General features: G+C 42.7%; 1 protein-coding gene across 1 annotated transcript in view; it reads right to left on the bottom strand.

Moving 5' to 3' along the window:
• Positions 1–6480: 6480 nt before the first annotated feature.
• The window catches only part of Chsy1 (chondroitin sulfate synthase 1), a 60385-nt gene continuing 40727 nt past the window's right edge, over positions 6481–26138 (bottom strand). The window contains exon 3 of the mRNA XM_051206468.1: positions 6481–9399. Within this exon, the coding sequence (XP_051062425.1) occupies positions 7810–9399 (1590 nt within the window). The 3' untranslated portion in view covers positions 6481–7809. The remainder of the gene's footprint in view (positions 9400–26138) is intronic.

Genomic DNA, 26138 nt, shown 5'->3' with positions numbered 1-26138 from the left:
AGCCTGAGCTAGCCCCCCCCCCAGACAACTGTTGATAAACTCAGTTCTTGGTTCCGAACCTGTGACTCCAAAGCAAACAAGCTCACCAGTCCTTTGTCTTAGCTGACACCTTCCCTGTATGTCCTCAGGTGCTTACACAGCCACTGGTCTGTCTATGAAATGAGCTGATACTTCCTACAGTGTCTTTACCCACTATCCCATGTCTGTCTGTCTCAAGCCCTGGGCCCTGACATTTCAGCATGCACAGCTTAGCTAGGGACCCATTCTGCAGCCATTGTAAAGCAACATCCTCCAGTGACAGAGATGCTGGCTGAGATGCAGGGAGCATGGTAGCACGCTTGCATCAGTTATCTAGCTTGCCCAGGAGCCACAGACTGGCACAGTTCCTAGATTCAAGGTAACAGATACCTGCTCCTTCAGAGCCAAAGCACAGCCATCATTTGTCTCAGGTAGAGATTGTGTTTCCGATGGCAGTCTTTAAGTGGATTCAGCTTGCACAGCATTCATCTTGCAAGTTGGCAACCTTACATTCTCTCAGATGATTTATTTTTGGACAAACTGTGGCATCTTTAAACCAAACAGATAGAACTCTGTGTGATTCTGAATCTTGGGGCTCATTTGAAACAGAGAGCCAACCAGGAAGGATGCTGGCTAGGTGGTACTCCTACTGGGGAGTGGAGAGAGAGCACTGGAACAGTTAAGCTGTCAGGGAGCAATTACTTGGGGCAGGAGTGACTTAAAGAATAGAGCAGCAACACTGGCCATCACCTGAGGGGAGGGCAGACAGATGGTCTGCACACGCCTAGAGCCCCTTAACTGTCAGCAGAGAGGAAACTCTGGGCAGGCACAGCACCTAAGGCTGCCCAGCACTTCTGGCAGACCTACAGGAAACCAGCTGGGACTGGACTGTGCTTTCCAATCCCTCCACACTGATGAAATCTACCAGTCACATCCGCCCGAGGATGTGGCCCAGACAGTGACTGCCCTGACAATCCATTGCAGAGAAACGGCTGGCACTCAGTAGCTTGCGGGCACAGCCTCTCCTGGGGAAATCTCTGAATCTAATTTTAAAGACCCACAAGTCATGATGTAAACTCATTTCCCAGGGATGGGAGCCACATCAGACTCTGGCTCTTGGAAAGCCACTAGGGTATATGTGATTATGGTCACTTCCCTGGAGCCCAGCGTTCCCAAAGAAACCCCCAGGACACTGATGATGGGTGGAACAAATGCCCTCCCTCCCATCTTTCTTTTGTGAATCATGTCTTCCTTTTGTCCATTCTTCTGATAAAAACACTCTTCAGTGGACTCTTCATCACTGGAACTAACTGATGGATAAACGCTATCTTCCAATTTAGCGATGCACTGAGCCTTCCAGTAACACCTAAGCCAACAATAAAATTTGTTGTTGCCTGTTTTTAGAGACAGGGTTTTTAATGTGTAGCCCTGGCTGTCCTAGGTTTCACTCTGTAGACCAGGCTGGCCTCAAACTCACAGAGATCCACATGCTTCTGCCTCCCAAGTGCTGGGATTAAAAGTATGAGCCAGTACTGTCTGGCAACAATATTTAACTAACACCTATTATAACGCCGTCTTTTAAAACAGTTTTCAAAACTAGCCTTGTGCACAGGTTAAGTAGCTCCATGGTTGCCAATCGAAGTTCATGCTCATGTATTTGCAAACAAGAATTTTTCCACTAGAAATATCATGCCTGGTTCCCTGAGGGACACCTGGGCTCCTTGTCATACTGTACTGCTCTATTCTGCACTCCTGCTACCTCATCAAGTCTGGAAAGAGCTTTCCTTATCTTGAGCTGGCAGCTTCCATTTCTCGGCTGTCTGTCTGTCCCCAGTCCAAGCCTATGAGTGGACCTCATCCCCCAAGAGGCCACATATCTGGAGCTTGCCTGAGTCACCATTATGTCTGCCCTTTCCTCGTTTGCCATGACTCAAGTTTTGTGGCCATGGGGTTGAGTTTTGGAGTTGCCATTTTTCCAGGATGTATGGCCAACAACATACTGGGACAGTCTTCCCACAGTAGTTCCCAGATGTGATTTCGTTGTTTGGGATTATTTATATATATATTGCACTTATGTGGCACTGGGGATCAAAACCAGGGTCTTATACATGTTGATAAGTGCTCAACCACTGAGCTATATCCCAGTCCACTGGTTTTAATTTGAAAATGTTGTTTGAAAGATTTATTTTTAGATGTGCAGGTCCTGCAGAGCCCAGAAGGGTATGTCAGATCTGCTGGGATTGGACTTAGAGGCAGTTGTGAGTCACCCTATGTAGATGCTGGGAATGGAACTCAGGCCCTCTGCAAGCAGTGTGAACTAACCAATGAGCTATCACTTCAGCCTCATTTTAAAAAAATGGTTCCTATTTCTAATAACCCTTTTTTATAAACCCAAGTAGTCACAAAATGTCACTGCTGACCAAGTGACAATGCCCAGTTGACTTCATAATGTCATGAATGGCCAACCCCTACCTAATCACCCAGGGATTGGTTCCAGGGCCCCTGTAGACCTGACCACCAAAATCTTCGATACCCAATCCATTTATAGAAAATAGTGTAGGATCTACACAGAACTTACATTCTTCCCGTAGTTTTAAAACACCTCTAACTTGCAATGCCCAATACTATGTACTGTTGCAATGAAAAGGGCACAGCCCACTAGTGTTTAGTAAATGAAAATTTCCCCTATTTGTAATCCAATGGAGGTTTAGAATACTTCCTTTATAATACTGACTCTTTCAAAGTGTACTTTCAGGAACGTACTTAGTTCCAGATTCAGCCTGGGGGCGTGGAGAATGCTTTGGGGTGTGGGAACAAGGACCCCCTTTAAACTACGGGACAAGAATCTAGCTTTGCCTGAAGTCTTGCTTCACTGAGAATGAATGAGGTTAGAGTGAACTTCGAAGTCACACTAGAAGGGTTTTCTTTGCCCCAAGGAGAAAGTACTTTAGAGCAACTGAGGCATTACAAGGGTGAGGGGCTGTGTGCAGTCACAGAAGGTGGCCGCCAGGAGCCCTGTGGACCCAGCTGTGCCAGACTGCTCCCTGCAGAACAGTTCATCACAGACAAGGCCTTCGAGAACCCAGGGCTTCTTATCTGCTCCATTACATGACTTGATCAATTTTAAAAAATCTTCTCATTAAAAGCAATCCAGCATGGCTATCCTGTATCAAAGGGAATATGGCTAGAATGTTCCTTAAAGGACAATACTTAATTTTTGTCTAAACTAGTGAAACATGAAGAATGTAACTGCAGCATAGGGCCTATGGCTTTTGGAGGTTTAGAGCCTATACCCGTGCAAAAGATTCAACGACAAGCAAGCAAACAAGCAAGCAGGCAAGCAGGCAAGCAAGCAAGCAAGCAGGCAAGCAAGCAGGCAAGCAGGCAAGCAAGCAGGCAAGCAGGCAAGCAGGCAAGCAGGCAAGCAAGCAAGCAAGCAGGCAAGCAAGCAGGCAAGCAAGCAGGCAAGCAAGCAAGCAGGCAAGCAAGCAAGCAAGCAAGCAAGCAAGCTCTGGAGCACATAATAATGCTGCATCTTCTATCGGAAATCCTGAAGCACAGCTTGCTGCGGTTTACTCCACAAGGTTCCGACTTTCACATCTTCACTGCATTTACAAGTCATCTTCCCTGCATTTACAAGTCAGACCAAGCAAATGCACAGTGGACATTTAATTTCCACCTAGAACAGAAGATGGCTGCTTTTAAGGGCTTGGAAAATTGTCACAGGACTCACTAGGTGGATGGCAGTCCTACACAGCCACCTTAGCTGATACAACCCCAGCTGGCTCCTGGTCGCGTGGCACATAAGCTCCTTTGCAACCTAGATACAGGTCTTTGTATCAGTAGAAACCCAGCCTAATCCCTAGAGCTAGTGCTGTACAGGGTGCTGGGGAGTGCTGGCACCTGGGATCCCTCTGGACAAAGGAAATGCATCCTTTAGGTACTGGGGACTTCAATGGAACTCCTTGGCCATCAGGAGTCTCACTTTCAAGTGTCCTTAAAGACAAGGACACTGGCAACAGGGTGACACATCTGAGAGGTCCTTTTAATGTAAACATTCCCTTCTCAGATGAGGAGTGCTCTTAGACTCTGAGCACACTGGGCAAAGCTGTCTGCAGAGACCGCAAAGCTGTCTGCAGAGACCATCAAACCCTGGGCGGTCCTTCCAGGGACAAGAAGCTGCAAAGCCTCACTGCAACAAACACCAAGCAGACAGTGTTTTAGCATGTAGCATTGGGAGAAGAAAACACATACCTACCTATTGCTGGGCTGTGTTGAGACCTGGGCTTGGAGGACTTGGTATAACAGGATGTGGACAAGGACTGGGCAGGAAGGAGGTACAGACAGACTTGCCCAGATGGCTGAACATGATTGGCACGCTCATGAAGGTTTCTACTTCCCCTTCCTGCTTCCAGACTTAGGTGTGGGTTCTGCTGCACTCTCTCCCAGGGTGTCTACAGCCCAGAGCGGATATGTCAGAACTAGTACTGTGTGACCCTCACCTTTTTTTTTTTTTGAAACATGAGGATCTCAGGGTGTTATGGCTCAAGGCCCAGCTCCAGCATCACCCTGGCCCAGCGCAGCAGGTTCAACAAAATGCTACTTACTCATGGGAGTGACATACCAATTAGCAACATCTGCCATGGCTGTCTGACCGTCCTGTCCCACCACCCTCAGGGTTCCTCCAAGTCCAATCACAGCCTTCAAACCTGCCAGGCCTGCCCCACAGAGAGCAAAGGGCCACTCTGCTCTGCCCGCAAGCACCCCAAAGGCAGTGGGTATCCCTGCCAGGATCTATGTATTATAGGAATACTACTTTATGATCATATATTCACAGGCACACTTTCTTTACCAAGGTAATACAAACCCGGCAGTCCTTGAGCTGGACAACTGGATGGGGAAACTTCCATCTGCATGCCCTTGTGAACAGTAATCTCTCCCCTGCCTCCCTAACCCCATTCACATACTTCATTTAAAAAATATTGTCAATAGGGTTTGTCTAGTGTGTTTGGGACACATTAGTTTCTTATATTTTATTAAAAACAAGGCAGTGCAGCTGGAGCTGGGTGTGGTGGTGCACGTCTTTAACCACAGCACTGGGGAGGCAGAGGCAGGTGGATCTCTGAGTTGAGATCAGCCTGGTCTACAGTGAGTTTCAAGCCAGTCATACAGTGAGACCCTGTCATAAGATAAAGCAACCCATGAAGAACAAAGGATTGGCAAGCCAGACAGAGAGGCATAAACTGAAAGCTCCCCTGGTCCAGGTGAGGGTGGCACATCTCAGCCCATCCAATGACCATAGGACTTGGTGAGAATCTCAGCTCCCAACACATCAGGGAAGCCCTGGGACGAAAAGGCCCAGGTGCAATTTCCATGAGGTCTAATGAGGGGGAGATGACCACTAATCACAGCCACACAGGTGTGTGTGTGTGGGTCTAAGGTGGCATCAGTGCAGACTTTGGGGTGTTTCAGGAATGTCAGAGCCTCTAAGGCCACAATTTTGAGCCAGAGTTGGTGTGGCTATAAGAGGTGTCCTGAGTAGGGGATAATGGCTACCAGGCAGTGTCCAGGCTGAGGGCCTGGGGCAAGGACAATTATTGAGAATTCCTTTGGAAAGAGGACACTGGGATCACCAGGCAGTCATGGGATGAGAGTTGAACTTGGGGGCCAGCAGACATCACAGGGAACAGAGAAAGGACACTAGCATTCCTGGAGGTAGTCAGGGAGCTGAGGAGACCAATGCTACCAAGAAGTATGGGAGATGGTAGAATAGGGACAGAGGACCATGTGTCACTGCTTACAGGGCAGTGTTCCTGCCCTGTTCCTGCCCCACATCCCTGCATCCTGGTTCAGAACCCAAGGACACAGACATGACATGTCATCGGGTTGTGGATGATGCTCTTCCTCACTGGAGAATAAGATTGCTCATGGGGAAAACAAACTTAAAACAAAACAAAGACAGAAAGCCCAACAACTTGCAGATTGCATGGCAACTAGGCAGATTATAGCGATTCTATGCATACTATGTCATCACACTGCAGAAACCTCTCTCAGAGAGCAATTCTCATCCACGGAACCTTGCTAATAGCACCAGAGGGCACTTTCTGATTTCTGGATTCTATAGCAACCGTGTGCATTCCCCCCTTCTGGCTGCAATGAACCTAAAACCCCAAGAAATCAATTGTTGATGATTCCACATGGGACACTATTTAACCCTTGATGAGGGTGCATTTGTAGCCAGGGCCAGACAAGGGTCTAGGCCCAGTTTGAAGCCCTGTTTTTCACAATGAGTCAATAAGTTGATGGGGAGAGGGGATGAGTTCCCCCTAAATGAGAGTTAGTTCTGCAGTCCACAGAAGTGCTGACAAAGCCTGTGAGTTTGTGTCTCAGGGTTTTACTTTCCAAATGTAATTCAATTCTTCAACTAACACAGAAATAATGAGACAAAATTGGTCTGCAAAGTACAATAGAAAAATACTGTCCACTGGTTTATTTGTTCAAATGTGCAATAGGCTATTTACAAATAAGCAGATCTCCAACAATGTATATTAAAAATGGCAAATCTATCAACTGTTTGACATCTAAATGAAAACAAATTATTAAGGCACATTTGATCTGTGAGTTGAAAACAAACATTCTGGTGTAATAACAGACTCATTTCACTTTTGTTCCCAAAACACATGAGCACCAAAATGATAAAAGAACACTTAATATTTAGTAAGATGGGAATGTAAAAATTAAAGATGAGGACAAAGTGTTTTCAAAAGGAAATCTTTGGAGATCGTTTTACTGCAAATAAAACATTCTAACCACACTCATGGTACACATAAATACTAGTAACTGACAAGTACTCAAAATGGAAGAGATCTAAACAATGGGTATTAAATAAATTAAAGGTATTTAAGATAAACAAGATAGGACAAAACAGTGATTAAAAAATGAAGCGACTATCTCCACCCACAACACAGGATCAAGAGAACAGAGCCCTAATTTCCCCCAGCACATTTTCATTAGGGTTTGTCTGTTTAGCTTGCTTCCGTAACACTACTAACAGCCACTCTCTGTCCACCTAAATAATACTGTACCCTCTAAAGAGAAGGAGCAGGGGCAGAGAGAATGCCACGCCCTTCCTGGACTTCAGTGTCAGGTCTGTTTAGGACAGGGAATTGCAGTGGGTTAGCCACAGTTGTGCTTTTCCTCCGTCCCCTATGTGGCCACAGTGGGTAGAACACAGTTTGGGGGAAATAATCAATTTGGATAGCTGTCCTGGAGATAATGACAATACAGTATTAACATGTCTCCTTACTTTGTGACTGGAACCAAAGATGGCTTAAAAAAAACAAAAATAAAACAAAAACTTGTTTAAAAAAAAAGGGGGGAAGGTAGAATTTGTGCAAAGTTAACAGTCACAACAGAACATTTACCAGAGTTACAGTGTTTTTCTGTCACAATAATACTTCTTAGGAGTGTTCACAAAAGGGGTGAGGTGGGGTGGGGGTGGGGTCTGGAAAAGGAATGTAAAAAAGTAAAAGCCAAAAACATTACAAAAGTTTTGTTCATCAGGTATGTTTCAAGTCAGGATTAAGCAGGTGCTACATAATTTCAGCAAGATGTGTTCAAAGGCAAACATTGATCACATTTTTGTTCAAAAAAGCTCAATCTTAAAGGAGTCCTGTGTAAGAAAACCACTTGGAAAATATATCCTTGTATGGACTTCGAAAAACTGATCATACAAAAAAGTTTTTGAAAAATAAATTAGGCAATTAAAACATCCTGTCCAGGGGGCTGAAATCAGGCCGTCCTGGCAGAGCCATTACTACCACTTTTGCTGTAACTGGGGTCATTCTTTTCTAGCCACATTTCGGCCAACTGCTGTGTGGACCCATACGTTGACGATTTCGACCCCAAGCACATTTTATACTGTTTGGGATCCAGATTGGGGTCACAGAAGACAGGGTGGTGGATGTGGACGACTCCAACCTCCTGGCTCCTGAATGTCTTCAACCCGGCCTGGACAACCTTGTTAAAGAGGTCCACATCCTCTAGTCCCCAGCCTTGGATGGAGACATCAAAGCCACCCACTCTGACAAGATCTCCCTTGTAAATACAAGTAATGCCAAACCCATAGTTTCTCCAGAAGCCGGTTTTCTGAGTAAAGGCAAAATGGTTGTCGCTGGGAACCTTCCCACTATAAACAATCTTTGGATCGTACTGGCTAAAGATGATTGGGAAATAGATCTGCTGACCCAGCACTGTGTTTGATCGACAGCGTTGTAAGAATTCCACAGTAAATACCAGGTCAACATCACAGAAGAAGAGTAAAGACTCATTATTAAACTGGGAAGACCCTACTTCTAGGGCCAGTGCTCTTGAAAACCCTCCAGACACAGGCAAAACCTGCATGTCAGCTTTAGGGTACTTGACTCGATAATCCCTCATCAGTTCAATCTGTTTGGCCTTGTCAGGGTTGGAGTCCGAATTGAAAAGCAGAACAACCAGCTTGACATTCTGATTTGGAATGAGACATGTCTTCTCAAAGTTTCCCATGAACCTTACAAACATGTCAAAGCGCCCTGACAAAGGGATCAGAATGTTTATCTTCTTTTCTTTGGGCTCTTTGTGCTCAATCTTGGAGCCAGGAAGTTGGAAAGGAACGAGTTTCTTCAGGGAATTGGACAAGAACGACAGAGACCCAGAGTCCTGGTTGATTCTATTGGCCAGCTCCTGTGCATCCAGTTCCTCGTGCTCCACAAACTGAATCTTGCTGAAGGTCTGCTGCAGGTATGCATGCCTCCTCACGGGGACTGTCATCTTCTTCCCTTTGTGCTTCTTATACAGGAGCAGCAGGTCCAGGATGTACTCTGCCCCATACATGGGGTTCACACGACGGTAGCCATACTGGATCTCCTTGAAGTCAATGATTCGCCCTCGGGTCTTGGCATTGGCGTTTATCATCTCCATCACCTGCATGACGATATCATCCAAGGCCTCCCTTTGTGCTGAGTCCATCCCTCTCCGGGGAGGCTGGCCATCAGTGGCTGAGTATAAGTATTTCCCAGTCAGAAACTCCCACTCCAGGATCTCTTCTCGCTGGTGGGCTTGAAAGCGCATAAAGGAGGGAGGTAAACCCAGCTGGAGGTCTTCCTTATGGATCTCTGTGCTGCTATACTTGCTCATCAGGACGATTTCCCGGTGGAGCTGGATTGTGCGATGGCGCAGCTCGGCAATCTTGCGGCTGAGCATGTAACTGTGCAGCCTGTATTGGTAGGGTGGGTTTTTGTTGGGGTGTAAGGTAATCGCTCGGTGGATTTTACTGCTATGAAGATCTCTAATGTACCCTTTCTTGTTCTGTTCATAATTCTCATAAAAAAGCTGCTGCATCTGTTAAGAGAAGAAAAGACTACTGGTTTAGAATTGCATAAGTGTGATTCCATCTTCACAACTCCTCAAATGAGTTCTAACTCTAAAGCCAAAATCTGAAAACAAGAAGCCTTTCTGAATAGGTGACAGCATGTTAGAGATCTCCAGACAGGGTAGGGCTGGACAGAGAGGATATCAGGCAGGAGAAGACAGGTGCTCATGGCAGTCTGAGTATTGGTAGAGATGAGAACTCTCTAATGGCTGCTCTGCTTCTCTGATCTTTCAGTGTCCCCACCCCTACCCTGCCCCAAAATCTGACTCTGGGTTTTTTACTATTAAGACCAACGAAAATTTGTGCTACAATCCAGTGACTCCGATTCCTCATCACTCAAAGCACCTGAAGAGTCCTTCTTAGTCACTAAAACAGCTGCATGGATCCAGAGGCCTCCAGTGGAAGTGTTACTAGAATACTAGGTCACTACTGAGGGAACCAATGAGTCACTCCTGAAAGAAAAGCACCAGCTGAGGCCCAGCTGGCAGTCAGTAAAGGGCTCACTGGGACAGGTGGAAACAGAACCACGGCAACAACACAAGCAAAGAAAAGGCCTTGAAATTAAACATAAGATAGAAAAAAGGGGATGTGTTCAAGATAATGAAATCTCCCAAGGAACCTGGAATTGTAAGATGTATAGGTTTTTCCACCTTCCGCCACTGATTTGGTCCTGTCGCCGCACCGCCAGCCCCAAATAATGTACAGAGACTCTGTATTTGATATTATGCTGTTGGCCCGGTTACTTGTTTCTTATCGGCTATCTCTGTCTTAATTATTAACCCATTTCTATGTATTTCCATGTGGTTTTACCGAGAGTGGAGGAATGGCGGTTTTGTTCTCTCCAGACTCTCCATCTTGACTCCTCCTTACTACTTTCTTATGTGGTAAGCTATGTAAAATTAAGTTTATATTTTGTTTTATTGTGTTAAATCTTTCCACTTACAATGTTTTTTTTTTACAATTATTTTTTTTACCATATTCTATGTATGTATACTTTTCTTGTATTCAAGACATTTTGTATATTGATACAATTTGGGATATTTATCTTGCTGCCCTTCTTGACACTTATACTCTACCTCTATTTTAGGGATTTACATGTATGTATATGTAAATAGTTATATTGTTTAAGTATTTGTTCCTGCTTTACTCAGGGAAATTTTGATCAGTCTTTTAGCTAAATTCCTAAGTATTACAGATTATCTTCACTCATGTTTCCTGTACCTATGAGATTAGTCAGATATAGATGCTTAATCTTCAATCACTTCATAGACATACAGAACATGGCATTTAAATGTTTTAATATTAGTACTCCATTGACATGAGACACTGTTGCTCCTGACAGCACTGTACACTTTCCCGAAAATATGTTGGACACTGTTGTTGCTCCTGCTGGAGTTCATTCTCGCCTCAGTTAATGGCCTGTTGGGCAAAGAATTGCCCCCACCTTGACCACTGATTTGGACATGCAGTCCTATGTGCTTACAGGAGACAAATATAAAAGACTGCTTGACCTTGCCAAGTCAGGGTAAGACAGCCATTCTACCTCCCTGCTGTTGTTGTGGTCTGTCAAGTTCTCTTGGCCTTAGCCAAAACTGGGTGTACCAACGTTGCTGTGAGACCTAGGGTGACTGTTCAGGTGGCTTGCTGTTTCTGTCCTTGCTGCACCTTTTGGAAGTTGTCCATCCGCACTTCCTGTCTACTCTAGTATTGTTATTTTCCTTCTCAGGTCTTGATGAGGTTGAAGATTAAACTATCACAACTATTATTCTCTCTTCCTAGTTAGATATATTAGGTACTAGACTTACGTTTTCCAGCTTAGGACAACTCTATTGTAAACTCCATTATGCCTTCACCCTGGGACTAGATATGTAGATCATTTTGTTCTCGATTTTCCTTTTCTTAGAGCACCCTTGTTATTCACTGTCTTGTATATAGTTTTGTATTAAGCCTAAATCTTTTCTTTAGACTAAAAGGGAAATTGTAGTGAGATAGTCCTTCTGTGGCACTGTCCACGCCCATTGGGGGGGTGGAACCATGGGCGAAAGTGACCTGTGGAAGGAAGTCTGTGGAAGGAAGTTGGAGGGAGAGCCGCGAAAAGCTCTCTTGCTGGCATAACTCAGACAAGAGAGGATCGGGTTAAATTTCCTGGTGTTCATCTGTCTAGGTTGTAAGTTATTTCTCCCTAAATAAACATCTATTCAGCCTATTTGTTTATCCTGATCCTTATTTAACCGCAATATGGAATAATAAGGCAATAATCATTCTAGAAAGATAACAACATAGAAAATGGACCCAGAATTCAGAATTCCAGGACCTATGAGTCTGGTCAAGCCCTAAGTACCTGGCATAAAGAATACAAGTCCAGAAGGTCAAGGAGACAACATCCTACATGTGGAAGGTGGGTGCCAAGGACACCCTCTTTTGCAATGCACTCCCATGTGTGTCTGGTTTTCTCTGTATGACCAATCATTTCTTAGAGACTTGCAAGGATAACATATTCCCAGATGCTTTGAGAAACACCGTTAGAAAATGTTTTAGAGGCTATCTTTTGGCATTATTTTCTCAGTAACTGGGGTCTAGGTAGGATTTACCTACTACACTAGTCACTAACAGGCTTTGGGAGCATTAAAACAGACTGAAAATTTTTAAAGTTGAATAAAGTTGCTGCAGGGACCTTCTAATTAAACTCTAAAGGTTTGGCTGGAGGGAATACTGTGTAACAATTATCTTAAAAAAAAAAAAAATAAGTGAAACTGAGGAGAAAGTGAACAACAACAAAAAGGCAAGTCTATCCTCAGACTGGTTCTGTATACTTACTGCTGTTGCAACCAAAGGTACCATCCACCTGATAAACTGAATGAAACATGTACCTGGAGTAATCTAAGGAAAAGCTTAACTTTCAGGAAGGTCCTTGATCTCTGACACAGGCTGAGGGAGGCGAAATAAACAGACAAAATAAAAAGACGCACCATGTGAAGGCTAGTGCCTCCAAATAATCATGTTAATAGCTATGCCAAGATCTGGGGGATGGGCTTGGATGGCACATTCAGTCAATCAGCCTACGTAACACTCACCTCAACCCTGTACAAGGCCTCATCAGGAATGGCAACACTTCTTTTAATTCTCAGTGGTGAAAATGAGGGGCTATCAAATGTTTTTCAAACTTACAAGGTAAAAAAACAAAACAAAACAAAAAAAAACTGTTTTAGAGATAAGTTACCTTAAAAATGAACAAGGAGTAGGGAGAGGGCTCAGCAGTAAGGCACTTACTACGTAAGTGCAAAGGCTGGAGTGTGGGTGCCCAGACCCATGGAAAGCTTTCTGGGTGTGGTGGCACCAGTAGTCAAGTGTTCAGGAGGCAGAGCCAGGGATTCCCCAGGGCAAGCTGGCTAGCAAGACTAGCTCAAAAATGAGCTCCAAGTTCAGTGAGACCCTACCTCAAGGCAGAAGATAAAGACTGAGAAAGATACCCTATGTCTGTCTACCTTGGGCCTTCATATATATCAACACACACACACACACACACACACACACACACACACACACACACACGTAGATTTTAAAAGCATTTTATTATCACACAGTACTTCAATAATTCATCATTTGAAATGTTAAGAGGAATACTCTAAGCTGGGTGTACACCTTTAATCCCAGCATTTTGGAGGCACAGGCAGGAGGATTTCTGTGAGTCCAAGGCCAGCATACTCTACAGAGCGAGTTTCAGGACAGCCAGAGATACAAAGAGAAAACCCTGTCTTGAAAAGCCAAACCGAAAAGAAGAACACTATAACACAAGTTAAAATGTACTTAATAAACTAATGAAAATCAGTTTTTTTTTGTTTTGTTTTTTGTTTTTTTTTTTTTTGTTGTTGTTGTTCAGCAAAGCACCGCTACCATTTTGGCTCCCGCAGAGGCATCTCCCTGATCAAAGATAACTCAAGATCCTGATCCTGTTGACATCATTCTGCTGTAAACCAGAAAAGCTAATTCCAAGGTCATGTTGTTCCCAGGAACTTCTAGTACAGCTGGGCACAGCCATCATCTACCCACATCTAATCTTCCATACAAATACCTTTTAGAGTTCTCATTAACAAATATCCTCTGTCTTCTGCAACAAATGACAACATACCCGCTAGGCCCTTGTACTTCCTGTTAGTGTTTACATTACTGCCCTCATTAAATACAGTATATTAGTAGGCTATCACTGCTCCTGATGGGAAGTGTCTGGATTAGTGCTCCATTACTCAAACTCTCTTAACCCTTTGTTCTGAAAATTGGCTTTAAAACAATATTAAGCCATCACAACTACTGATAAAATAATTTAAATAGGAGAGATGGCTCAGTGGTTAATAGCACTGGCTACTCTTGAGAAGACCCAGGTTCAAGTTTCAACACCCACACAGCAACTTACAACTGTTTGTAACTCCAATTCCAGGGGATCCAACATCCTCACACAAAGGGTGCACATAACATTTCAAAAATTTAAATAGCCACTCCCACATTTTAAATATTTAAATTGATATTCTTATACAGCATAGGCATTTCATTTCACACTTCAAGGCAGAACTTTAAACTTTTTACTTATTCTTTGTGTCTTTCACATCATGTATCTTGATCCCATTCATTTCCCTGTCCCTTTGTATCTGCCCTCTATGCCTACACAGACCCCTTCCCACAAGAAGGGTAAAATTTAAGAGGAAAAAGGAAAAGAAAAGTAAAAATCTCATGATGGAAGCTGCAGTGTGCCACGGTGAATCACACAGTAAACCCTTTCGCCCATTTATCTTTCTTGCAAGTGTTCGTTGCAGTCATTGGTCTTATTCAAGGCCTCTGGTCTCTGCTACATCATCAACTCTGGGTCTTCACTTGGACTCCCTTGATTATCCTGCTGTTGCTTGTGTCCTGGAGATCCTGTCACTTTGGGTCTGCAGGGTCAGACCCTTCACATCCTCTTGCAGATCACACAGACAGGGTGGATGTTGGAGTGGGCCTGGGTAGTTGCGGGGTTGGTCAGCCTGACAGCTCTCCCCTGTCCTCACAACCAGGGTGAGCTCTCCAGCACTGCCTGACTGGTTCACCTCTTTCAGCAATGAGCAAGGGACAGGACAGGGTTCTCATGCCCTCAGGGTGAGCTCCCCCACACCTTCATCAGGTCAGTCAGCTCTACTGTGCTGTCCAGACAAGGTGCAGGGGCTACTCTCCCAAGTGCCAAAGCAGAACTTTGGAAAGCAGGCATCTGTTAATACCTATGTCAGACCACCAGCACACACTGAATGAACTGTCTCAAGCTCCTGGGGTGTATGGTTATCCTACACATCCCAATTAGTTCTCCCCTAATTAGTTTTGTGTTGGTGTTGCCAATTTTTGTTCAATTAAGTTCAAGGAGTATATACTTTGCATTTTAAAGACTTCATTCATAAAACTAAAATTTTCATGAGAATTAAACTGGACTGTTAACAGTAAAAATTGAGAAATGTGTACATGAGCCTCACTGGTTAGATCACAATTCTGAAATCTGAATATTAAAGCCTGGCCCATTTCAAAGTCACTGAGAATTGAGCGTGGCAAAGTTAAACAAACGTGAATGGTAGAACTTAAGTCCTCTGTGTAATGCAGCACGCAGAGCACTGAATGAAAAAAAAAAAAAAAAAGGTTTTGTGAGTGGAGGTTCCACAGTGGTTAAGACTAGGAAAATCCTTTTCTACAGTCAGAAAACTGCACAGAGCCCCGATCTCTGTTCCTTACAAACCCCCGATCCTCCTTCCTCTGCCTACCGAGTGCTGGGATTAAAGGTGTGTGCCACCACTGCCTGGCTATTTTTATTATAAAATCTTATTCTACATAACTACTTTGTGCTATTTTAGTTTATACATTTTATCAAGTAGTATTATATCCCAATGCAAAGCCAACCAATTGAAAAAAAGGTAAAATATATACACAGCATTTGCACCTTAAAACTTACTGAGTGAGGGCTGTGAGCACAAAGTGGCAGGGAACAGGACACATCCCAGTCCTATTCCCAAGCCTGGAATCTAGAAACAGAGCATACACTAGAGATATGCACCCTGCTTCATTTAGAAACAAGCCCTTAGGAGCTGGTTTTACCAAAGCATTCTCTCCACTTGGCACCAGCAGAGGAACTAAAAGTATGTAGGAAATCTCTGCCTTGTTGTCTGTCAATCATCTCCTCAACCTTTCCTCCTTAGCTGCCTTGGATTTCTGCAACAACAGACACACAGGGCAGACTCACACTGTGCAGTATAAGCAATCACCTTTTATGAAGCATCTTGTCTCCTCAAGCAATCCTTTCTTCCTCTACTTAAACCCAGAGAGATGTCATTGCCCCAAAATGGACTTAAGGACCCTGAACTCCTTTATCTGCTCCTTTTCACCAGCATGGCCTCTTCTGCTTATCTCTTTAATTGGCATACTGGAATGGCCAGATAGCTTGTAGGGGCTGCCAAAGGCCAGCTTTTGCATCACAAACTCCCTTTACAATTTCATACACTAAAATCAGAACCATCAGTAAATATTTCTATCATTTGATGAGTGTTTCTACCCTGTACAGGCTCACAAATCCCCATGTGTGCATATGTGTGTGTGAGTAGTGCATACATGTGTGAATTATAATTCTGGATATCTAAGTCTTGAGCGTGACCCATGGGAGGTTAATGTTTCCACTTGTCATCACCAATAAACTAGTCTAAGGGGGAAGGGTGGTTCTTCAGTTACAATTCAAAACCAGAAGCTCCCTTTTTAAGAAAAGATATTTTATGTTGTGTGTGCCTGAGTTTATGTGCATGTGCCACATGCATGGAAGGGCCCCCCAGAGGTCAGAAGAGGTTATGAGCCTTAATGTGGGTGCTAGGAACCAAACATGGGTCTTCTACAAAACAAGTTAAGTGTTCTGTCCTGGATTTCATTTTATTATTTTTTTTCCAACTTGACATAAGCTAGAGTCATCTGAGAAGATGAAACCTAAATTGATAAACTATCCTCATTACATTGGCCTGTGAAGCATTTTCTTAACTAGTGATTGATGCTGAAGGGCCCAGCCCTTTGTGGGTGGTGCTACCTACGCTCAGATGATCCTGGGGTATATCTGAAGAATGAGAAAGCCATGGGAAGCAAGTCAGTAAGCATCACTCCTCCATGGCGTCTGCATCAGTTCATGCCTCCTAGTTCTGCTTTGAGTTCCTGATTTGACTTGGCTGGGTGATGAACTACAAACTAAGCTAAAATAAATCCTTTCTTCCCCAAGTTGCTTTTGGTCATGGTACTCTGTCACAGCAATAGAAACCCTAACTATAACATGTTCTTAACTTCTACATTACCTCTACAGTTCCAAGAGTTTTTGCTTTTACAAAAGTGAAAAAGAAAGCTTTACAGAAAGAGGGGAGTGAGGAAGGGGCAGGGGTAGGTGTTTGGTAAGTGAAAGGTTCAATTGCAACTTAAAATTCTGGGGCTGGAGAGGTTGTTCAGCACTTAAGAATGTGTACTGCACGCTGGGTAGCTTACAACCAACAGCCTCCAATTCCAGCCTCAAAGAGATCCAATGCCCTGACCTACTTGGGCACTTGCACTCATGTGTGAACACACTGATACAACACACACAAATATAAACATAATTAAAAAGAAATCTTTAAAAAAATGAAAACCTTTTTAATTCTATGGCATCAAATTCCCAGAGAAGCTATAAAAATGGCTTTCAAAACACAGGCAACCAAATGAAAACAGGTTGGAGGTTTTATCTTAACCCAGCCAGAATGGCAAATGTCAACAAACAAGGGGTGTGGGGAAAGGGAACTCTGATGTGCTGTGAGGGTGCAAACTGGTTTAGCCACTCTAGAAATGAGTTTGGAGAACCTTCAAAAATAGTGGGTCTCCCCTTTGAAAAACCTATCTCCAAAAATATTTACATTATAATTAATTAACAGAAGCAAAATTAGAGCCACAAAGTAGCAACAAAAATAACTTTACAGTCAGGGTCACCACAACATAAGGAACTGTTATTACAGGGCCACAGCATTAGGAAGGCTAAGAACCATTGCTCAAAAATCTAAAAATGAATCTACCATAAGTCCCAACTAAGAAAGACAAACACTGCACTTTCTCTCTCATTTACTATTCCTAGATCTAAATCTTCCTATGTGAATAAACAACCTGTAGTAGCTACAAAAACCAGAAAATAAAATGGGACCCACAGGGTAGGGGTGAGAATGGGCATAGCAACAGTGAGTAGAATAGCAGGGTACAAGAGGGCGAATGTGCACACACACATTCACACACAGAATGTGTTTAAGTAAGTCTATCTGGGCCGACAATGCTCCCCAAAAGAGCCATAGACTATGTAACAAAATCCCAACATCAAGCATAAGAATGCTCCTTTTTGAGGTGTTACCCTTGAATGCCTTCTAAAGATTGAAGTTAAGTCCCTTTTATGGAGATACCATGTACTCTGGACTTGGGATCTGGAGGAACCAGAAGGTCCACACAAGCTTCCAAGGGAGGAGAGAAACCTATTGTCATAACCAGTTAGGAGCCTACAAACTAAAACAATGAACAGCATGTCTCAATAGCTCTAAGGTGTAACAATGGCACATAAACCTTGGTGGTAACCAAGGACTCCAGGCCCACTTGATGAGGGAAATCACGCTTGCTACTGGAAACCTAGCCAAGTACCTAAGGCTAGTGAATTCATGTATCTTGGAAAAAAATCTATTAACTACTATTTTACTAAACTAGCATAATCTGTAACATCATTCTAAATACTTGTCCATATACCCACAGATATGTGCAGTCCTTACCCCTCATCAAGGAAACATCTCTTTGCAACAGATGGAGGCCACTACAGAAAAACAAAATCAATCAAAACACAGACAACAAATGACCATGGTGTATCAAGCCCAACTAATACATCTACAACACAACTCTTGTACCAAAGGCTCAGTTATAGCAGGAGGTGTGGAACTATTCTAAGAGTCAAAGAAACAGGAAGCTTGCTGTGAGATTTCATTTCACAGAAATGTCAGAAGTTATAAATAAACAAACAAATAAATTCAGGCAGGTAGGCAGGCTGGTTGGTTTAAAGGGCCAGGAGGTAGTGATGCACACTTTCAATCCCAGCACTCAGGAGGAAGAGGCAGGCAGATCTCTGTGAATTCAAGGCTAGCCTGCTCTACAAAGTGAGTTCCAGGACAGTCAGGACTATTATACCAAGAAACCCTGTTTCAAAAAACCAAAAAAGTCAGAAGTTATACCCATAAAGTCTTATCAACTGTCTAGAATACAACCCTTGAAAGAGAAAGAACTGATACTAGATTATATAAAGTTGGAAACTTCTATCCTAAAAGGACAATGTCAGAGCCTAGTAAATCTCTGTGAGTCAACTAGCCAGAGCTACATAGTAAGACAAGTCAGAACAGAGAACATATTCTAGTAAGACTTACCAGGTAAGTTACTTGTCCAAGTCCCAAATTCTCAGGGATCCTAAAGCTTGACAAGAAAACCAACTCTAAAGTAGTCAAATGTGAAAGGACACCAGTGCCAATAGGAAAATACAAATCAAAACAGTGAGATGGCCAAGCACGATGGGCACATGTCTGTGATCTTGAGGAGTGAGTAAACTAACTGGAAGAAAGGCCACCCTGAACCTTTGGTTTTACAGTAGACAACCTTTTAGAACTGACTGTTAGCTCTGTTACCATTCAGAAGTTTATTAAAAAGGTCATTACCACTCCCTCTCCCTGACTGTACTTAAACTGATGTCACTATGTAAAGGCACCTCCTGGGACCACATCCAGCACTTGCTACCATGTACTAATGACTACCTATGAGGTATGTACCTGACTGCCCATGTTTTACATGATGGATGTCATGTGTCTAGGTTCAGCACCTTGAACACACCCACAGTTACTGCCTAGCTTGGTCAGGGTTGGTCCTTGAAATCAGAACAACATATATATCCAGGTCTCCAGATCTGAGTTCACCCCAGAGGACTGGAGGTAATGGCTTATTCTCCAAGAGCTCATATAGTAGCATTTCAAATAGTGACGAGAGCTTTGTAGCACTGCAAAGAAATGAAACCAGTAGCAAAGATGGGTGCAGTTTCACACCCGTGAGTCAGAGAAAGCCAGCCGAACTCTGAGCAGAGATCCACAGGCAGTGAGAGGGGAGGGAGTGAAAAGACTGGGCGTTCATTCATACATTCATGTGTGCATAACAGCACTTCCAAGGGGCAAGGAGTAGCCAGGGCTGGCCTCCAGACTGACCTGACCACATACCCAGGAGCGAGCAGCCACAGAAAAGCATCACAGCAGTCTTTTCTATGGGTTCCTGTGAGGCTCCAGACCAGACACATACAGACTTTAACAGCATCACCAGTAAGATTTCAGTTAGGAATGCTACTTAATATTTTCTATACAAAAGTTTATGAACTCCAAGGAACTAACTCAAAGTTAAAATTTAAGAAGGTTTGAAAGGCAACAACCTATGTGATGTATCCAACAAATATTCTAGGCATTAAAGATGAGCTTTACCTTTAGGAACCCTATGAATCTATTTCCCTACAAAAATCTATTCTCTGGGCTGTAGAGCTCACACTGCAACCATGTCTGTTCTGTGTGTGGACAGGCCAAAATCTCAGCAACTGAGGAACCCTGGAGGAAAAGAAGACTGTGACAAGAATGGCTTCCTTCTGCTTTGCTTTCTTCCTAACACTTACTGCAGTCTGCCTAGGCCAGAACCAGAGACCACCATGCACTTTGTCCAAATGAGAGTTAACGCAAAAGCACTGAGCCATTTGCTCTCTGTGTGGTAATGAAGTCTCCCACAGGAAAATCATTACTAAAAGTATTACTCTTAATCATTAAATAAGAGAACAAACGGGCAACATATGCTTTATTAATAATGTATGGGCTGTACCAAGTACTTCTAACCAAAAGGGAGTAAGCACAAAGTCCACTAGAGTAAAGCCATCTCACTTCAGTTAATTACACACGGTGGCTCTGTTTCTTATCTTGCTGACTGCACACACACATTTTAAGTGGGTACTTCACTTGAGAAATGGTATAGTGCACTTGGAGACTCTGTATTCCATTATTGGATTGAGTTCTACCTTCCTTATTAACTTTAATCTCTGAATTACATGGCCAAAATGACTACCTAGCTATTCATTTTGGCCTTAAACTCCTGTTTACATGTTGGTACTGTTACTGTGAGATGAAGCTATACCAACCACAGTGCCCCTGGCCCTCACTGGAATGGAAGCACCGCCATCCTGGCCACCTCCAAGCTCCAGCTCATCCCATTCTCTAACCATGCCTCTATTCCCACATTCAATTACGTTACAACAAGTCTCGACTTTGTGTGCATGTGTGAGTGGAGTGGGGAAGGGCAACAGTGAGAGCTGTGAAGGGTTGGGGATAAAGAGCCACACCATAAAAAGCCAAAATCCTATTCCAGTGCACTTCTGAAAGCAGGGCTGAAAGGACAGACTCTCCTATGTTTCCTTCCCTACAGTTCAGAACAGAACCCACAAGTCATATCTCATAGTAAAACTGGCCTCACAAAACCAAAATGGGACTCCATGAGTGAAGTGTGTGTGTGTGTTTGTTTTGAAAGAAGATCTGTTTAGTGTGTGCGCGCGTGTGTATTGAGAGAGAGAGAGAGAGAGAGAACCTGCATGTTTGTACACCACATGTATGTCTGGTATCTAAGACCAGAAGAGGGTGCTGAATTTAAGTGCTGAGCCATATATATATATATATATATAGTCCAGCAGTATTTCTAGGTCTATGGCGATAAAGCATCTGATTCCTAGCATGCATTTGTAAAAGTAGTTACATCATTTACAATACTATTTTTAAACCTTTTCAAATCGTTTCAGAGCTGATGAGATGGCTTAGTGGGTGCGGATGCTTCCTATTGAGTCTAAACCTTGGAACTCATGTGATGCAAGAGAACTGACTGCTGCAAACTGTCTTCTGACATCCAAATGTTTGGTGTGACATGCACACGAAGGCAAGCACTAACACATATAAAGTAAAAATTAATCTTTAAAATCTCTAATGGAAGTACATACTGACATTAAAACCGAAAAAAAAATTCAATTACACTACATAAACTATTGCAGTGTTCAGTTATGACATCCTACTACTTCTGGCCACTTTAATTTCCTGAAACAAACAACGGCCAATCCTTCAGGCAGTACAGGCTATATAAAAAGATGCACTAAGATTATAAGGTATAAGAACAGTGAGAAATTCATAGAAGCAAGAAAATTTGAAAGATTAATTGCAAAGAAGTAAATTATGCATCAGCTAAAAACTAGAACAATTTTTTTTTCATGAAAAATGATGGGAAAAACAGGGTAACAGCAACAGAGAACTAGACATACTCAAATTCCATTTTTGTGGCATCTTGACTTCATTAGCCAGTGTCAGTTACATATAAATGTAAAAAGTAGAGCCAAATGTGGTGGTTCAACTTGTAATCCCAGAATTTAGGATGTTTAGGCACATGAATACCACCAATTAGAGGCCAACTTGGGTCACATACTGAATTCCAGGCCAGCTTGAGCTACAGAACCCTTTATTTTTATTTTTAAAGAAAAAAAAAAAAAGGACAACAAAACATAAATAAGCAAAATAAAAGTAGATGCAGATACAGAGTAAACATACATTATTTTAAAAACAGGCTACTCATGAACCCTGAAAGAATGACTTGCACTTGAAGAAGGTCAATGCTCTATGTTTCTGAACCTCCTCCTCTCCTTCCTCATGTCCCATCTGGTGGCCAGATCTCAGACAGTACTGCACTCATGTAAAGGGAGGAGACAGAATTAAGGCCTTGGAAAAAAAAGAACAGGCCAAACCTAAGTCAGTAGATAGTAAGAAATAGTCAAAATCAGAGCAGAAATTAATGAAATGGAAAGGGGAGTCAACAAAACAGAGTTGGTCTCTGAAAAGATACACAGGTAGCCACTCCAGGACAGGGAAGATCCACATTAACCTAATTCAAGATAAAAAGGTAGCTTAATAGAAGGTAGTGAAGAAACTCAGAAAATCATTAAAAACGTATATCCATCAAACTAGAAAAATCTAGACCTTAGAAAAACCTGGAATGCCTGGAGGAGTCAGCCAGTATTGAATATAGAATTTTTTTCTATTTCTACTTCATTTTTTGGGTGTCTATTGTATTAGTTTAGCCTCTTCCTAAGATATACATATACATATACATATATATATATATATATATATGTCATATTAACTATTTCTTAAATAACACTTCAGAAGTATATCTCAATAAAAAGACATGGTTACATGACATTTCTGTGACCCCATGTCAGCCCTAAGTATCCTATTAGTCACATTGTTCCCATTTTGGGATAGTGGGGGAGCTCTAACTGAGAGCCAATAAGGGAACTGCCAGTAACTACAGGCTCAATTTCAAAACCTTCATGCCCACATGGAGCAGGGTCAGCATGTGTGCACAGCTGGTCTTGCTGAGTTCCTGTTCCAGCTGCTGAGCTCAGCAGCGGGAGCTGAGAGTCTATGGCCACAGACACTGACAGCTTTACTATCTGGCCCTTCGGAGAAAAAGTCTACAGACCCTTTATCTAAGAGCTTTTTGGGACTTTTCCAAAGGACACAAGGGTCCTAAATGTGGTATTTTCCCCCTGCCTAGAGCTGCTAGTAGCATTAGCTTTACCAGAGACCACTAAGAATATACAACAGGTGACAACTAGTTTTCAATAAGCCAACTCACTAGATGAACTCCCTGATGGAGAGCCCCACCTGGCAGGGACCCTGGGATCACTGGCTATAGATATCTGTAGTTTTTCTCATGTGCCACTACAGGTATTTGTCCCACTGCATATGGGAAGCACAAATTCTAATTGTTCTTAATTAAAAAAAAAAAACTTGGAGTCAGCTATCGGGGTGAAAAGCTGAGGGACCTGAGAAACAGCCCCTAGAGGTCTTACCAATGCTCAGACCAAAGGAGAGAGCTGTCCCTACCAACTCTCAGACTTCATCAGACTGACTCCCCAGACTGCATCACTGCCTCTGTCTAACCCTAACTGCCTCGGACCTGTCTCCTTCTGCCTTATAACCTCTCATATATCCCAGCCATTTCACTCCTGTCTCCACCTCCCTAGTGTTGGCATTAGAGGGTGTTATCCCAAGTGCTGGGATCACCTTTGTGTGAGCTCTGTTTCTCTTTTATACTGGATCACTTTCATGTAGCCAGGGTGGCCAGATCCATCTGCCCCTGTTTCCCAAATGCTGGGATTAAAGGTGTGTGCTACCATTGCCAGGCCTCTATGGCTAACTAGTGTGGCTAGCTCGACACTGATCTTCAGGCAAGCTTTATTTGTTAAAACATAAACAAAATGTCACCACATTTTTGTTTTTATCTCATGAAAATATTCCATCTACTAGGGACACATATAGCCATGGATGGTCAGGAAAATGATTTCTGGTTAATCTGTATAATTCTGATTAATAGAAATACTAGGTATTTTTCATTACTTAAACTGACAGGAAAGTAATAGTATTCTCAGTCATAAAAACAGCTAAGCTAATTTTAGACTTCAGAACAAATTCAAAGCAAACTGGTTGCTCCTGGAGACAAATACAAAAGGATAACTTCCCAGGTGTTTATTGCTGATGCAGTCAGGCATGAAGCAACTTTAGTAGATATAACTTTCTCAGCAACAGACTTTCTGCATGTACTCCTAATCCCAAGGTTCAGCCAACTAACTTTATTGTTTAAATCCTGAATTTTAATGTCACTTTCTGTCTGGGTCTGGGAACACTGACCACTTAAAGCACAGCCAAGAATTTCTCACTGGCCAGTCAGTGCAACCTCCCTAGCCTGAGAAAAAACTGTGTGACTTGCCATGTGTTATGAGACTGGGAAGACCCTGACAATTTAACATATAATTGTCTAGAGTTTGGCTGAAGGGGTATATAGAAGAGAGATGTGTATACAGGAGATATGTGTGAAGAAGTGCATGGCTGTGTGGAAAATGTAACTATGTAGACAGAAGTGCAGCTGTGTAAAGACTAACTGTGTGAAAAGAGATGTAACTGTGTATAGAGATATATGGCTGTGTAGAAGAGAGACTTAAGTATGTAAAGACAGATACATACCTGTATATGTAAAGAGATGTAACTGTGTACAGAGATTGTCAAGAAAGAGAGAGTATTTAAGTTGAGGGAAGTGAGTGTGTTTCCTTATTACCATCAGATAGAAAAGGTCTAGTACTCAGAAAAGAAACTGTTCTAGTCCCACTGCTGTGAAGGCATTCTTTTCTGCACCCTGGTGCAGTGCTGGGAACTGGCCTCCCATGGTATCTCCCAAGCAGTTTGCCTTCTCTTCCACAGCTAAAGTTCTCCTTGGTTCCTGAATGCCAAGCTAGCATTCTAGACCACTTCTGTCTCATCAATGGCAAGGTACTGTGTTTAACCTGCAATGTTACACCTCTGCCTTCTAGTTCTACCTTGTCAATGCTAACAGAACACCTTTAGGGTAAAATATAATCTTGGATAAGAAAAATTCTAGAAAAATCCCAGAGACTGTATTACAACAGGTGACTATACTTAACATTACTGAATTAACAGCTGTGCTAACAAATGTGTTATATGTATTTTACAACTAAAACCAAAAGCTGCTGAGCATGGCAGAACACACCTGTAATCCTAGCACTTTGGAGTCTGAGGCAGGAGGACTTCTGAGTTTTGAGGGCAGCTTCAGCCTCAAATAAACAAGTAGGAAACTAAAAAATTAAAATTTTAGCTAGGCGGTAGTGGTGCACACCTTTAATCCCAGCACTCAGGAGGCAGAGGCAGGTGATCTCTGTGAGTTTGAGGACAGCCTGGTCTACAGAATGAGTTTTAGGACAGTCAGGATTGTTAAACAGAGATACCTATCTTGAAAAACAGAATAAAACAAAAAAATTAATAAAATAAAATTATACTGTAAGCTCTCTAAAAACTGTAAGCTAAAAACCTGAAATTTAACAATTCCAGAAACAGAAAACATGCTGCATAAGTTGCACGTGGCCTTGACTTTGTAATATACATCATTCTACTTTGGGTTTGTGAAAGCAGTTTCAAAAAACTAAAAACAGATATAGCACTCCTAAAAACAGAACCCTCAAAGACATCAAAGAGCCAAGTATGTTCACTGAATCCCTGCTTCTAACCAGTATTACAGCTGCATCAGCAACTTATGGACCACAGAGCGGAGAAGTGTCATTCTGGTAAGATAGAAGAAAGCGGCTTCTCATACAATTCACTTTACACAGCATTGTCAGTGCCTGCATAGTGTATGGTTAAGGCACACCCGATGGCATGAAGGAAGTATCTTAATTCCAAGCTCTCATGATATTCAGGCATAATGGTCATTTAGACAGAATGAGAGAAAAGGCAGTCATTTCATGAGCCAAAATTATTTTCCATTTTTCTAACTATCAGGATAAAAAGAGAAATCTTTACACAATGAAGCTGGCAATAAACAAGATTACTGGGGTTCACAGTGCCATTACACTTAACACGACAGGAAGATGCTACCTAGAATGAGAAGGAAGTCTGTGTGCGTCCAAGTTTCCCAACTAACATGGTCTCAGTTTAGGCTAACTAAAAAATATCTTCAGAGGTTACAGCACAATAGGAACAAGACTTAAGATTGTTGGAGTCTGTTT

The sequence above is a fragment of the Phodopus roborovskii genome, unplaced genomic scaffold (assembly GCF_943737965.1).
Source record: "Phodopus roborovskii unplaced genomic scaffold, PHOROB, whole genome shotgun sequence".
Classification (NCBI taxonomy): domain Eukaryota; kingdom Metazoa; phylum Chordata; class Mammalia; order Rodentia; family Cricetidae; genus Phodopus; species Phodopus roborovskii.
The sequence above is the reverse complement of the archived record's forward strand: the minus strand, read 5'-3'. Positions and strand labels throughout refer to the sequence as shown.